Consider the following 16,176-nt stretch of genomic DNA (forward strand, 5'->3'; position numbering starts at 1 on the left):
CACGGTAATATGTTCAATGTTATCGAAAGTTATCTGTCTAATCGCACATTCTGTGTTCGAGTGGGCAACATTCTGTCACGGAAATTTGTACAGGAAACTGGAGTGCCGCAGTGCGGGGTGCTCAGCTGCACGCTCTTTCTAGTAAAAATGAATTCTCTTCGTCTACACATTCCACGTAACATCTTCTATTTAACATATGTTGATGATGTGCAGATAGGTTTTCAATCAAGTTCTCTCTCAATCTGTGAGCGACAGGTCCAGCTTGGTCTTAACAATGTCTCCAAATGGGCTGATGAGAACGGGTTCAGACTGAGCCCACAAAAAAGCACATGTGTCGTTTTCTCTAGAAAAAGAGGCCTGCACTCTGATCCTGAAATTGTGTTGCATGGTGAGCATCTGCCTGTAAATAGGGAACATAAATTTTTAGGCATAATCTTAGACGCGAAATTAACCTTTATACAGCACATAAAGTATCTTAAAAACAAATGTATTTAAACAATGAATATCTTAAAAGTGCTGTCACACACAACCTGGGGCAGTGATAGGAAATGTCTCATGAACTTATATAAAAGCCTCATATGCACACGACTAGACTATGGAGCCATAGTTTACCAGTCGGCTACTCCAACTGCTCTGAAGATGCTAGACCCTGTCCACCACTTAGGAATTCGCCTATCAACAGGGGCCTTTAGAACAAGCCCAGTGGAAAGCATTTACGTTGAATCGGATGAGTGGTCACTTCATCTGCATAGAACATATTCGTCGTTCACGTATTTTCTGACAGTGAACGCAAACAGTGAGCACCCCGTGTATTCCACTATAAATGATTTGTTCAGTTCTCAACTTTTCCGCAACCGGCCCACAGTGGCAAAGCCTTTCTCCCTGCGTGTTGGAGACATAGCTGAAGAAAGAAGGGTTCCACTGCTTGAATAGCACCTTATGCCACCTCTTATACGGCCCCCGCCCTGGCAGTGGCAACCTATACACTGTGATACATCTTTCGTAGCTGTTACAATGCGCGCGCCTGTCGCGCATATCCGAATGCACTTCCTCGAATTGCAGCACAAATACTCCTCTCCTGAATTTTTTACAGACGCATCGAAGTGTTATTCTGGCGTGCCTTACGCAGCGGTCGGCCCACCCTTTTCGGATTCCGGTGTTATGCATCCTAGCACAAGTATTTTCACAGCAGAGGCCTACTCGATATTGGCCGCCGTTAAACACATTAAAGAAAATAATATCCCAAAGGCAGTTATATACACCGATTCTTTGAGCGTCGTAAACGCTTTGAAAACTGTCAAAAAATATCAAAACCCTATCATTGTATCTCTTTACTCAGAATTACTAACCACCTATGCGTCCAAGCAGCATATCGTGGTATGCTGGGTGCCGGGGCACCGAGAGATAGAGGGAAACGTGTTGGCTGACCAGCTAGCCACATCCGTCCACGCGAACGCTTCCAACACTTCCACGACTGTCCCTGTAATGAACCTCAAGCCCTCAATAAGAAAAAAAACTAAGGGCTTTCTGGCAGCGCTTGTGGGACAAACAAACAGAAAATAAACTACATGTTATCAAGCAGTATCTTCGTAACTGGCCGCCGGTATCAAAGAATCGCCATACAGAAGTGACACTTTGCAGACTCAGGATAGGACTCACATACAGCACACACGCATACCTCTTGTCCGGTGGCGATCCACCCACGTGTGATAAATGTGGTGAGCCACTTACCATGCTTCACATCCTGATGCAATGCAGGGAATTAGACACAAATAGGAAAAAGCATTTTCCATTACCACATCGGCAGGAAATTCCACTCCATCCTCAAATGTTCATAGGTATAGAACCTCTCTTTAAATATCAATCGTTGTTCGAATTTTTAAAAGATGTACGTAGTTTTCATGTTATATCACCAGGAAATCCGTAGCACAGCCTCTTAACTGAGGTTTCTGCTGCGGTAACTGCATTAATAGAAAGCACCTGCCTCCCAGCCTTTGGGCTCAAAGGCCTTCCGGAGGCATAGGAGCTATTTCCATATTCTTGCATTTTAGCGTCATGATCACTTATCAAGCGTACTATATCCATAGACAACTACATATATCACTATCATAATTTTATTCTATATATCGTTTTACGCTTCTATGATACGGATTGATCTTAGGCCACTTTACAGCCATGTTACATCCCACCATCGCAACTCACAAATCAGCGCTTAACCCAACATTATAAGTCATAGCGCTTTTTGGCCATACCTGGCCCTTGCGCCACTAAACAACACACATTCATTCAACCTTAGACATCCTTCTGAACGATTGGCTCGTTGAGCCTAAGGCTGCAAGAGCTTGACGTGACTATCATGTACAAGTAGGGGGAAACGACATACGGATGCGAACTGCTTGTCCCAATCACCGATAGAATCACCTGCTCCATCCGAAGAACTCTCAGCATTTCTTTATGTTCTGGACAAATCCGCTATCCCGCAACAATAAGTAGACGACCGTGAGTTGCTTGAACTTAATAATTACTTAAGGGAAGATTCATGAAACCGGCTAGTGCTATTCCAAGAGGAGTCAGTTTTTTACGCGCCAAAGGCTCTTACAGAAGAAAGTTTTCTTCGTTCAGGTCCCCCTATCTGCTCTTCGTACGGAAGTACTTTAAGCCTGTCACTAGGATGTGACTGCTGGTCACTCAGGCTACAGGCGAACGTTGGGCAGCGTGCAGCAAAGATACTATGGCCTGAGACTGATCACAGCCATGAACCATCACGTTTTCAATTATCTCAACTGCCCGAGGCGCAAGGCATCTCCAACAGAACCAGCCTCTCTCGTATGACCCGTGCAAGTTCCTCGAAAACCATTTCATCAAATCGGAATGAATATTTTGAGCCCACTTCCTATTTGTACAGGAGATAATTGCTTTCTATTTGCTCAACCGACTATCTAACACGCTACGCTGAAACAAAGGCAATCCAAAGAGGCACAACTGCCGAGGTGGCGCGCTTTTTCGTTGAGCATGCTGTGTGGTGATATGGTGCGCCAACTGTCTTAATTGTAGGCCTAGGAACCGCATTCACGGCTGCACTTTTAAGTCAGGTCTTGCTGCTAAGTGGAATGTCTTATCGGAAGTCAAGCGCTTACCAACCACAAACCAACGGATTGACAGTGCGCACTAACAAAACAACTGAACACACGTTCTCAATGTGCGCAGATGTTCAACATAAAAATTGGGGATGACACACTACTTCATATCAACTTTTCGTATAACACGGCGAAACAGAGATGACGCGCATGACTCTTTCACTCTTGTTAGCGGACGGGATGTCCGAACGATGTCGGATGCGGTATTGGATGCGCTCGCGTCACTTCTCGCACGTTGTCGTCCTCGTCATCCACAGCTGGCTCCCATGCTGTCATCTTGCCAGCGTTCCCACAGTGCGCCTCCCTCTGCGCCAGCGCTGACGGCAGTGGAGCACTTCCCGTCCATGCGGTAATTTTGGTCCCAAATTATTTACCTCACTATATCACGATATGGAAACACGTATGCAGCTGCCCTCAAATTTGGTATTAACGAGTGTTGTATTCATCGGACTTCTTTCTTTTGATGAGCCTGCCTTCACCTTGCAGAATTCTGGAGAACTGAACTGCTTTCCAGATAAATTGCGGTTAGAAGCAACGAACAATTTCCTTCCTTGATTGAGAAATTATGTCCTTCGCCAGACACGCTTGATAGCTCTTTTGTAGATCGTCACGATGCAGTGTCGTGTAGAGGCATTGCGCAGCTCCTTGGCGTGCTCAGCATCTGGCAAAGCAGGATGTGCGGTAGGCATGCCAAGAGCGCGAGATCTACAAGATTCTGTATCTCGGTGCGTGCAGCCTATGCAAAAATTTAGCTCCGCGGTCAAGATCAGACGCAAGGCTTGATGGAGATACTTATTTCATGGAGGAAGCAATAAATGTGGCGCTTACGCTTGGCGTAGCATTCACCAATCCATATATATTCTTGAGTGGAATATAGCTGATAGCACCGAGCGCGATGCCTACGGTGTCGAGAAAACTATAGAACAGTTACTATGCTACTGTCCACCTTTTAAAAATGAAAGGCATGACCTCTGCACAGCTCTCAATCAGTTAGAAAACCGTTGATCTTGAACAAGATCTTGGGCCCATGGCCTGACTTACTGCAGCTACAAAAGGTCACAAAAGCGCTGCTGCGATATTTGAAAGCTACCGGATTGAGTCAGAGCCTGTGATCCTGACTGAGTGACCGAACGATATCCCCAGTTGACTTTCTCTTCTTTTAATCTTTCCGTCCCTTTTTCCCTTTCCCCAGTGCAGGGTAGCCAACCGGGCTCAGTACTGGTTTACCTCCCTGACTTTCCGTTATTTGCTTTTAAATCATCCGTTCTATCGTTGCGACGAAAAAAAAGCCACCCGCGACTCATACCCTTATATTGCCCCTTCAGAGACGGCGATCACCAAATGGGGCGTCCGTGCCCACTGCCTCACCGCGCGGGCAGCCAGCGGCACAGCGTAAAGAAACATGACCGCTTCTACAGCTCAACCGTGCGTGGTCTTCTTGCGAAATCGTTCTATTATTAACATTGATTGCGAACGATTTTTACAAGCCTCCATCGAATATGTGCCACGTGCAATTTTATAAAGACGCAAGACTCCTTGTGAAATCAGGAAGTGTTTATTTTATTCCCTATAAATACTCGTTGCGGGCTTTTCGTGCATTCATCCCACGTTGTGGCACCAAGCAAGTAGCAGTAGTTCCCGTAGGAAGCTCCATCGGACGACGTCAGCTGAAAAGTGAAATTACAAGCGTTATTTGGTATTAACATGTAAGAATAATGCATGTAGAGGCAAAACATGAGAAAGTGGTGAATGGGCAGCATTACAAGGAAAAGCAATTCGCTTTTGCACACACCCCTTATAAAAATTTCTAGCAACATTTTTGAGACAGTCTATAGACTTTTGTTAATAGAACCTACCAACAGTCAATTGAAATTCTACCAAATGTCTTTATACATCCTAACAACTCTCTAGTCACATCCTAGAAACAATTGGCCACCAACTCCCAATAGAAACATGTTCATAGGATGTCTTTAAACTTCCTACCAATTTCCTATGAACATTTGTCTTTATACACCCTAGTAACATTCTTTCAAAAGAGAAATGTTCATATATTTTCTGTTAACTTCCTACCAATCCCCTATTAACAAACTTTCTTTATACACCATATTAACATTCTTTCAAAAGAAAAACGTTAATATATTTTCTGTTAACTTCCTACCAATCCCCTATTAACAAACTTTCTTTATACACCATATTAACATTCTTTCAAAAGAAAAATGTTCATATATTTTCTGTTAACTTCCTACCAATCCCCTATTAACAAACTTTCTTTACACACCATATTAACATTCTTTCAAAAGAAAAATGTTCATATATTTTCTGTTAACTTTCTACCAATCATCTATTAACAAGCTTTCTTTATACACCATATTAACATTCTTCCAATAGAAGAATGCTTGTAGACGTCGACTTCTTACCAATCGCCTATTAACATTTGTCTTTATACACCCTATAACATCCCGTCAACAATTGGCCACTGCACTTCAATTGAAGTATGTTCATTGATGGTCTGTAAACATTCTATATAGTGACCGTCAACCAGCACAAGTCTTTAGGCTCCGTAGTGCCATTGTGGCGACATTTTACTTGCATGTGCTTATGTACTTGTTACTGACGTTTTATGAGCCCCCCTAGTAACATTTGTATGTGTGAACATGTTGGTAAAAGGCAATATGCAACTTAGATAGTGCATGTACCATGGAAACCAGATGCAAGTTCGCACTAAAAGAAGTTTATTTATAGAATAGTCACGTACCTTCATTGAAGTACTTCATTCATCCATAAATAAATATAAATAAGTCAATTTGCTACGGGAGCCGTGTAGTCACGGGAAGGAGAGCTGACAGAGTGTTCTTCACACTCAGTGCTGAAGCCGCTGGGTATGTTTGTAGAGTGACCCCTGCACAGAAACAATATGGTCAGTGTTAACATGTCCAAGTTAGTGGATCACATATAAAGGACTTTTTAATGAGGTTCACATGCAAATTCACATGAATGCTGAAATTGTAGTCATCATTCCTGTACATTTGCAGAGGAAATGGCAAGGATGGGGCACATTTTGCAATGCATATCCTTTGCTGTGTGGTGTTTACTACGCATTATTAAAATTAGAAAAGTGTGCAAGGTCGTTTCTGCAAGAGGGAACAGCCTACAACTATTGTTATAGCCCCTAAAGTTGTGGCCTGAAAATTTGGTTCCCACAATGTTTTCTTAACCAATTTCTGCATAAATAATTTACCCACACAAAAAGTCAATTACATGGTTTATTCATAGTGAAATTTGTAGCGTGCACAATAGACAAGGATGCAGAGAAGGTGGACACACGAGTACTTACATTTGTTTATTTTTGGAAAGAGAACATAAAGTGCCAGCTAGCCGCACGGAGCATATGCTAGTCATGAATTTTTATATAAGCGGATGACAAAGCCTAAAGCAGTATTTAAAAGTAGATTATTTGTCAATGATAGCAACCAATGGCTGACTGGCGCGTCTTTCAGCACGTCTTATTATATGGAACGCTTCTGCAATTTCATGTTTCTTTATTTTTATTCTAAAACAAAATATCAGTGTAAAAAAATACCGGTTCACAATGACATAGGTTGCAGTGGTTAGACAAGTGCGAACGTGAAAGAAAATCATTTGCAGTTGTCTAACCGCTGCAACCTAGCTCATTGTGAACTGGTATGTTTTGACCCCGATATTTTGTTTTCGAATAAAAATAAACAAACACATGAAATTACAGAAGCGTTCCATATAATAAGGTGTGCTGAAAGATGCATAAGTCAACCGTTGGTTGCAATCATTGACAAAGAATTTGTATTCTTGAATACTGCTTGAAGCTTTGTAATCTGTTTATATAAAAAATGACTCGTTTTGCACATGCTCAGTGCAGATAGCTGGTGCTTTTATGTTTTGTTTCCTTCCAAAATAAACAGTTGTGAGGAAGCGCTCATGTATCCACTTCTCTGCATCCCGGTCTATTTAGCGCACTACAAATTTCACCGTGAATGCTTACCAACTCAAAGTACAATAATATTCTCTACAATGAAAACTAGAATTTGATTGCAAGAGTACTTGAGCTAACACGCATGACTCATTACTGCTAGTCAACAAAAATGCGGGATGAAGTAGGATTCATTGCTGGCAGTATTGGCACAAACAGGCAAGAGAATACATAGCTCGCACTTGAGGTTGCAACATATGTCCTTCAACGCACAGAAGGATTTTGCATACATACCCAGCACGGCGTTCACCCTCCGTGGGTCCAACCCCTCTTTAGCCACAAAGTCTTTGTGTGCATTAGATCTTTTGCCAAAGAGGGACTTGTTGATTAGTTCCTCTGGGGCAAAAGTGGCCCGGAGGAGACCCCTGGCATATCGGCACGCCGACCCGTTGCTGTCATTTTTAATACGGGCCAGGGTCCCCTCCTCTACAAGCACACCGTCGCCGATGTCAACCTGCCAAGTGGAGAAAACAAAAGAAGAATGAGTGAACATTTCACACATTAGACAAACTGACAGACAACGGCCCATAATGGGCCATGTGATGTTGGTTGAAATAAGACCATGACTTATAGTAACAGAATGGAGTATCCTGTTGAAGACTAAAGTAAAAATTAACTTCAAATTGGCACAAAAATTTGCAACAGTATTTCATGCTAACTTCCTGAGAAGCCTTGGTATTACAATATGAATTCAGGTTACCGTACATTACCTGGCTGTCATTAGTGCAATAGCAATCAATCATTAAAATTGATCTCACCAGCAGACAAGTATTTTGACATACTGGTTGATGTATACGGTTTCCTTGAGATACATTCTTCGAATACACAGTATGCAAGCAGAGTGGGTGGGCTATCTCGTGTGAATAATGCAACAAGGCAGAGCGTGCTCAAGAGACTATTGCCCTAGACCGGCAGTCTGGCATAGTACAGCACCAACACTTTAAGCAGTTCTGCTCACAGAACCCAAAGGCAGAATATATCTTTTTTTGTTCAATTGCGTATGTCAGCATCACGTCAGCCAGGCAGTAGTGCTGGGTTTCGGCTTTAGAACCAACTGCCTGTCAGAAGCACTTGTCCATGCAAGTCTGTCCGTGTCTTCTCGTGTGCAACTTTGCACTTCAACGCATTATGGGCCTCTTGGCCCTTACCCTTTGGCCACTGCATTGGTGATGACCACACTAAACAGACTTAGATTCAACAGTGGTCTTCAGCTTGTATAACGTCCAAGTCCATTCCTACTCGCACTTAAAGCTATAGCCATGAACAATATGTGCTCCGCAGGCTCAGGACAAATTGTGGTCTCATGACTTGTGCTGTAACGAGTCTTGCACACTGTCGCAATGGTCTTCCTATGAAATATGAATATGGCTTGTAAATTGATTTTGTTAAATCCAAACTGGAGTGTAAACATCTTTTGGAAGTGGGGAGTGCGGTTCAAATGGTTTTGACCGCACTCGCCACTTGAATGGGGCAATTGAATGGTGTCGTAGAAACCCCTTGTCCACAACACAAACATGGCGGTGCAGACATCTTGTTTGGCATCCCATGCCTGGAGCAAGTCAGTAAAACCATAGCTTGTCATCCGTGCATTGTTGTCGAATGCATATCGGCAATCTTAAAGCAGTGGCAATTTGCTTTGGCTCATAACCACAGTGTGCATGAGCCTTATGCCCAGCGAGCAAGACATGCACCCTGCTCATCTTACCTCCATGGCATTCACATTCAATGCCTTACTTGACAGCACCACTCCCAATTTGTCGGCACGAAATGTTTCTCTGACGGTGCAAAATGTGATAACTCACTCCCATTCATAGAAGTGCACTTGCTGGAAAACAGTGCAGCATTCAATATATCTAGTGTTGTGGTGAACAAGAGTTTAATACACACAAAGTACAGTGCAAATCCCTCTGCATGGGGATTTCCAGGAGGATATTACAGCTTTTTCATGAGGGCAAAATTTTATAATTCATTCATAATTATTTGCTTTCGCTTAAGTGTTTACCCTGTCACTTTAATTATTCACTTTTTGCTTGTATAATTCTCTTTTTGCTTGTATATTTACTGTTGTATACTGATATCGCGTGTCACACTACGTTTTCATGATAATCGCTTATCGGCCACGCAAGCAGCAGTCGGCAGATCACATGTTCATCACCCTATAAAAAGGGCACGGCATCAATAAACGTTGTCTGTTCCACCCTGGCGTCCGGCTGATACGCCACAGTTGGCGACGAGGAAGCGGCGGCGATGGCCGTCGGCAGGATCGGCGAGTATCATCTCGGCACAAACGCGTCATGGGACGAATACGTCGAGAGGCTAGAAATGTTCTGCGAAGCTAACAAGATAGCGAAAGAAGAACAGAAAAGAGCCGTCCTGCTGAGTTGTTGCGGCGAAGAAGCGTACGGGCTCATCGTGACTCTGGTGAAGCCAGCAAGACCGACAACAGCAACCTACGAGGAAATTAAGACGGCGGTTCGCAAGCACCTGCATCCAAGGCCTTCAGAGCTATACGCAAGGTTTTTGTTCTACAAGAGAAACCAGGCTGCCGAGGAATCAGTTGCGGACTACGTCACGGCGCTTCGGAAGCTAGCCGAAGACTGCGCGTTTGGCGACGTGCAGCTCCCGATGGACATCATGATGCGAGATCGTTTCGTATGCGGCCTCCAGAACGAAGCAGTTCAACAGCGACTTCTCGCAGAACACGACCTTACGTTCAACGTTGCGTACGACATGGCCGCGACCGCAGAAGCGACAGCCAAGCAACAACGAGACATACGGATGCACGGCCGAGACGAGGCGAAGGACTGCCAGGGCATGATACAAGCAACCCGCACGAAGCAAGACGCCACGGCAGAGGGATCTAGTTGCTACCGTTGCAACGGTAAGCACGCTCCGCATTTATGCAGTTTTAGAAAAGCGACAGGCTTCAAATGTAAATGGGTTGGACATATTGCGAGGGCTTGTCGTTCAAAAGACGAAAGTAGAGCTGCCCGGAAGACGCCTGAGCAAAAGAGGAAAGTTGAAAAGAGCAAGGGCGTGTACGAAATGAGTGCATTGTTTTCACTTTGCGAAGTGAATGAGCAAGAACAGAAGTTTATGGTTAAAGTACAGATACAAGGACAAGAAGTCCCGATGGAGGTTGATTCCGGAGCATCGTGCTCAATTGTGAGTGAAGATACATTTAGAGTAATCGAGAGAAGTCGGGGTGAAATACCACTACAAGATTCTGGAACAACTCTCGTAACCTGGTCAAAGGAGGCGTTACCGCTGCTGGGTCGAGCAACCGTCTTGGTAGAATTTAAGGGCCGGAAGGCAAAGCTGCCATTGTTGGTAGTAAAGAATCGAGGCAACAGCCTGATTGGGCGAAACTGGTTTAGGCCGTTAGGCATTTGCTTGCGGGGAATCGAGCAAGTAAACGCGGAAGACGTGCCCTCACGATTTTCCGAGGTGTTTCGCAGGGACCTTCCTGGCTTCAGCGGACCACCAATTTACATCGAACTGAAAGACGACGCTCAACCAGTGTTTCTCAAAAGTCGACCAGTTCCACTGGCCCTCAAGGACGACGTGGGCAAGGAAGTGGATCGCTTGGTGCAACAAGGGATATGGGAACCCGTCGCGTACTCCAACTGGGCCACGCCACTGGTAGTGGTAAGAAAAAAAGACGGAACTTTACGCCTGTGCGGTGACTACCGTAGCACCGTAAACAAAGCTATTAAATGCAGCGGGTATCCTTTGCCCACAACCGCTGAAATGCTCGCAGCTCTGGGTTCAAGCAAATTTTTTACAAAGCTAGATCTAGCTCAAGCTTATCAACAGCTAACGCTAGACGACGAATCGGCTGAAGTGCTCACAGTTAACACGATAAAGGGGCTGTATAAAGTCAAACGGCTGCCGTTTGGAATTTCGGTGGCGCCATGGGTATTTCAACGAGTCATTGATACGCTGTTAGCAGGCATTCCCGGCGTGAAAGCCTATCTTGACGATATCTTGATTTCTGGCCGTAACGCGGAAGAGCACGCCGAGAGATTAGAAACCGTGCTATCGCGTCTGCAGAATGCGGAGTTAAGAGTAAACAAAGACAAGTGCGAATTCAACAAGCCGAGCATTGAATTCTTGGGTCACAGGATTGACGCCACGGGAATACATCCGAGCCGAAGCAAGACTGACGCCATCCATAAAGCGCCCGCACCCACAAGCAAAAAGGAGTTGCAAGCGTTCTTGGGGTTACTAAATTTTTACAGCAGTTTTCTCAAGGGCAAGACTGAAGTGGCAGAACCCCTCTATCGACTGCTCGACCATGACCACGAATGGAAATGGACAGGTGAGCACCAACGTGCGTTTGAGAGACTAAAAAAATTGCTTAGCTCCGACTCTGTACTTGTGCCCTATGACACCAAGCTTCCTTTAATTTTGTGCTGCGACGCATCTCCTGTGGGAGTGGGGGCAGTGCTAGCCCATCATACGACTGATGGGAAGGAACAGCCCATAGCGTATGCTTCCCGGACGCTTGGAGCCAGTGAACGTAACTATGCTCAGATTGATAAAGAGGGTTTAGCTGTTGTCTTTGGCGTGAAACGGTTCCACCAGTACCTTGCTGGGCGAGAATTTACGGTCATAACGGACCACAAGCCATTACTGGGCCTGTTTAACACGGACAAGAGGGTGCCTGAAGATGTGTCGCCCAGAGTGCTCCGTTGGATTTTATGTTTGTCTGCGTATAACTACAGCCTTCAGTACAGGCGAGGCCAAGAAAACTCCAACACCGACGCACTCAGTCGTCTGCCAGCACCGGGAGACGAAGACGAGCCACAGCCACCTGGGGACGTGCTCCTGCTGGAAGCGGTCGAGTGCGCACCGCTGCAGGCGGCAGACATCGCTGCGCTGGTCAAGAAGGACAAAGTATTATCCATGGTAAAGGAATGGATCCTTAGTGGCTGGCCGTCAACACAACTGGACAGCAAGTTCGCGCCTTACGAGGTGAGGAAGACTGAGTTGTCGTTGCATCGTGATTGCATGCTGTGGGGGAATCGCGTTGTAATTCCTAACGCAGCAAGAGAAAGTGTGCTTCAACTCCTACATGCAAATCACCCTGGGATGAGTGCTATGAAAGCGTTAGCTAGAGGGCTCATGTGGTGGCCGAAAATGGACCACGAAATTGAAGAGTTTGTACGACACTGTCAGCCATGTCAGAGTAACCGGCAAAGCGATCCCAAGGTTCCAGTGCATTTTTGGATCAAGCCAGATCAACCTTGGAGTCCCCTACACATTGATTTCGCTGGTCCAGTTAATGGAGAAGTATATTTAATCGTGGTAGACGCGTACAGCAACTGGGCTGAGGTCGAAATCATGTCATCCATGAAAGCTACAGCTGTCGTCACCAGCTTAAGGAAGATGTTTGCGACACACGGGGTGCCAGACGTTATCGTTTCGGATAATGGCACAGCATTCACTAGCTCGGAGTTGCAAACGTTTTTAAAGTGCAATGGTGTGCGTGCTATTTTCACTGCTCCTTACAATCCCGCCAGTAATGGTAGGGCGGAGAGAATGGTAAGAGAAGTTAAAGACGCGTTAAAGAAGCAACAGGATGGTTCAACGCAGTGCAAGATTTCGCGGTTCCTGTTTAAACAGCACACGACGCCGCATTCGGTCACGGGGAAATCTCCGGCAGAATTGATGTTCGGACGAAGGCTGAGGACAGCCTTGGACAGACTTCATCCGGACCGGCAATACGTGCCGGAACCGCAACGACCGGAGATTAAGAGGTTCCACGTCGGTGACGCGGTCTATGCTGAAAGCTTTTGTCCAGGTCCAAGGTGGAAGGCGGCCAGGGTTGTGGCAGTGCGAGGCCCGGTGTCGTACATCGTCCAGCTGGACAACGGCGAACGCCATCACAGGCACCGGAACCAGTTGAGGAGCGCCTGGACGAGGCTCGACGCCGATCCAGTCTCAAGTGCAGACTACCACGTCAGGCTGCCTCCTACAGTCAGACGACCACAACAGCTGCCGGTCAGCACGGAAGCAGCCGCAGGTGCAAGACCGGGCCAAGCTACCCAAGACCCGGTCGAGACGCGAAGATCAACACGCGTTAGACGGCCTATCGCACGTTATGGCATTGATGACTAACCAGACATTTTGCAATTGTGTAACGAATCTTAGGGGAAAGGAATGTTGTATACTGATATCGCGTGTCACACTACGTTTTCATGATAATCGCTTATCGGCCACGCAAGCAGCAGTCGGCAGATCACATGTTCATCACCCTATAAAAAGGGCACGGCATCAATAAACGTTGTCTGTTCCACCCTGGCGTCCGGCTGATACGCCACATTTACCCTGTCATTGCTCCTACAGGGTGGACGGCGCTTAGTCAAGCTGCAGTATCCGCAGCTTTTTCGCCGTCTCCCCCTTTTCACAGATGTTTTTGTTCGGTGAAAATAAAACACTGACTGACTGACTGAATACAGCAGAGTTTCACATAGCTGTATCGTCATTAATAGTTAGACCTGTATGCGTTTTGGGCAAACATTAATGAGGTTTTAACGTAACTTGCAACTGTTTAGTCTGACAAGCTCCTCAATGTTCTGGAGGGATTAAAAAGAAAGAGAGATCTAGTAGAACAAACAAGTCAATACAGGCTCCGATGTTTCTACAAGGATATACAGCTTGGAGTTACACTTCGAGGTTTGTGTATCACCTTTGCATCTCTACCTTGTGTTCACATGCAGTTCATACATAGAGTTATAGGACACATTTAAAAGCATGTTGTTGGTCATCCTAGTGCGCCAACCACAGGTTTTTGCATTGTAGTATTTGCATTGGCCCAGTATAACTTATTAACTATCAGAGCTTTATATTAGAGAAAAATTTCATGAGAAAGTTTATTTTTATTTATTTATTTATTTGCAATACTGCCAGTCTCAGTGAAACCAAGCAGGTGGGCTATTATAGGCAAAGTTGCGGAGTATCCTACAAGATGTTTGAACCAATGGTACTTACCTTCTTACTAATTGCACAATTCTTTTGGATTTTAAAGAAAGCCCACAATATGAAGAAATGGACATGCCTATGTGCTGGTGTGCCATGACCATTGCACTCTCAAAAGTGCTACATTAGTACAAACAAATCTTCCAACCTTGCACACTGCCATGGAATAAGTTACAGGGCAGGGTTGCAGGGCAGGCATTGACTGAAATTCAGGCCAGCGACTGATCTCACTTTCACTGCAAAAGCAACAGAAGCAACCATTCCCGACAGTGATCAGCAGAACAAAGAACCTGAAATCATCATGACCCTGTAACTTTCTCAGTGGCAGTGCTTAAACCAGAAGCATTTGTTCATGTGAGACACTAGTGAGAACAATGATCATGCCATGGAGGCATATAGCCCTGTATTTTTTTTTTCATATATTGTGGGCCTTCTTAGCGGCACCGTAAAAGAATTTCACAATCAGTAGGAAGAACAATACCGCTGAGTAAGGTGTTTCCTAAATTGGGCTATAATTTACCCATTGTAAGTTGTGCTCTAGATTTAAAGCTTGCAAAGATCATTAACCTTGACTAATTATGTAACTAAACAGAACGCGAATATTGTTTGCACTTAGTACATAAGGTGGTCAACAACATGCATACAGGTTGGCACACCTTGACGGTTTGGAGCAAGATGGCCCAATTGGCGCAGCACTTCTATGCCTTTATTAGCTAGGACACCCTGTGTATGTTCTGCTAATGAGGCTCATTCAGATTTGTTGTCTTGTCTGTACATTGTTTAGTCATTCTGCATGGTTCTTACAAATGAAGCTGCACACTTTAAAATTCATTGTTTCCATTACAGCAGTTTGACTATATCAAGGTTGGGAACACGGAAGAAAGTTAGCAGCAGCTGTTATTTATTCAACGCTCATAGAAATGAAACAAGATAATGCCTTTATGAAGTTTCTGGCAAGCATTAAACTAGAAAAACTAGCATGAGGCAACAGTTTAATTCAACTTACTTTGCGCGAAGAAATAGATTTTTCTTCTGCTCCCGCAGCCTTTTCTACGAGGTGCTTCAGTCTTTTGACCATTTTTGAAGCCTCTGAAACAAAGGACAGCAGGCAAACAGCAATGCAATGTAAACATGGTTATACAGTATAAAGCACAGAATAGGAACCATTTAGGTGTACTGGAGTTGCCCAAATAACAAAATTTCCAAATCTAGTACGAATAGTAAAGAAAAACAACCTTGGAACATCAAATATGTATTATTTGTTCAGTTCCAAACAAAGTGAAATGGAAAGATTGCATGGAGCCCATTTTACTAAAGAAAGTAGTATAAGGCTTAATTTACATTATTTTATACATAGAATGCCATTCCCAACTGCACTTCCTGTCAAATGAGAAGCAAAAAGTATACTGTATCTTGTGCAATGTGAAAATGACAGTAATGCTTAATGCAAAGGGTAAGGGTTTGGTCTCCACTGGCAACAATTTATAGTTTTGCACGCTTTTATTCCCCCCCCCTTCATTATTTTCTACATTTCAATTTCAACCACAGCTAATTACCTCTATGCCTTCCTTGGCTTCATTGTCTCTTGACTTTATATGGTTCCCCTTAACAGAGCCCCTCTGTTTCCCTTCTTCCCTCGTTAAATGACAGTAATGAAACATAAGATTGTCGAAATAATAAAGTGCTTTGCCTAAATCGAGAAAGATTTGCAGGCTGCCTGACAGTCGGGCACCTCAATGAATGGAAACTATTGGACAGTAGTTAACTACACCTAGAGTTTCATCAGACAACTGTTTCTTTCCGTAGCAACCGTGGCTACCTGCAGCAAAATCGGAAAGCTCTCCCCTAGTATCTATCTGGCTTTCTACCTGTAGACTGCAATTAGTATCATTATCCTTTATATTCAGAAGAAAAAGAATGAAACATGCTTTGTTACATGCAGAGCTGACGTGGTTTACAAGTTAACGCTCTCATGTGGAAGCTGCTATATTGGTCAGACTGGAACGTATTTAGATGATACACAGAAACAACATTGCGCACATGCAGCAGCAG

The 16,176-nt window shown here is 44.5% G+C and overlaps 1 protein-coding gene across 1 annotated transcript; it reads right to left on the reverse strand.

The window, feature by feature from the left end:
- Positions 1 to 7,088: 7,088 nt before the first annotated feature.
- LOC142568128 (uncharacterized) lies at positions 7,089 to 15,674 on the reverse strand. The gene is made up of 2 exons (XM_075678198.1): positions 15,131 to 15,674; positions 7,089 to 7,594 (listed from the first exon to the last, which is right to left on the reverse strand). Exons 1-2 carry the CDS (start codon positions 15,200 to 15,202, stop codon positions 7,244 to 7,246), a joined length of 423 nt encoding a protein of 140 aa, XP_075534313.1. The 5' UTR covers positions 15,203 to 15,674; the 3' UTR covers positions 7,089 to 7,243.
- Between the last annotated feature and the right edge of the window lie 502 nt (positions 15,675 to 16,176).

The sequence above is a fragment of the Dermacentor variabilis genome, unplaced genomic scaffold (assembly GCF_050947875.1).
Source record: "Dermacentor variabilis isolate Ectoservices unplaced genomic scaffold, ASM5094787v1 scaffold_17, whole genome shotgun sequence".
Taxonomy (NCBI): domain Eukaryota; kingdom Metazoa; phylum Arthropoda; class Arachnida; order Ixodida; family Ixodidae; genus Dermacentor; species Dermacentor variabilis.

Bases quoted from the DNA above. Each gene is read 5' to 3' on its own strand.
- LOC142568128 (XM_075678198.1), bottom strand. From the start codon at position 15,202: ATGGTCAAAAGACTGAAGCACCTCGTAGAAAAGGCTGCGGGAGCAGAA. The intron at 7,595-15,130 runs GTAAGTTGAATT...TCCACTTGGCAG, and splicing joins AATCTATTTCTTCGCGCAAA to GTTGACATCGGCGACGGTGT.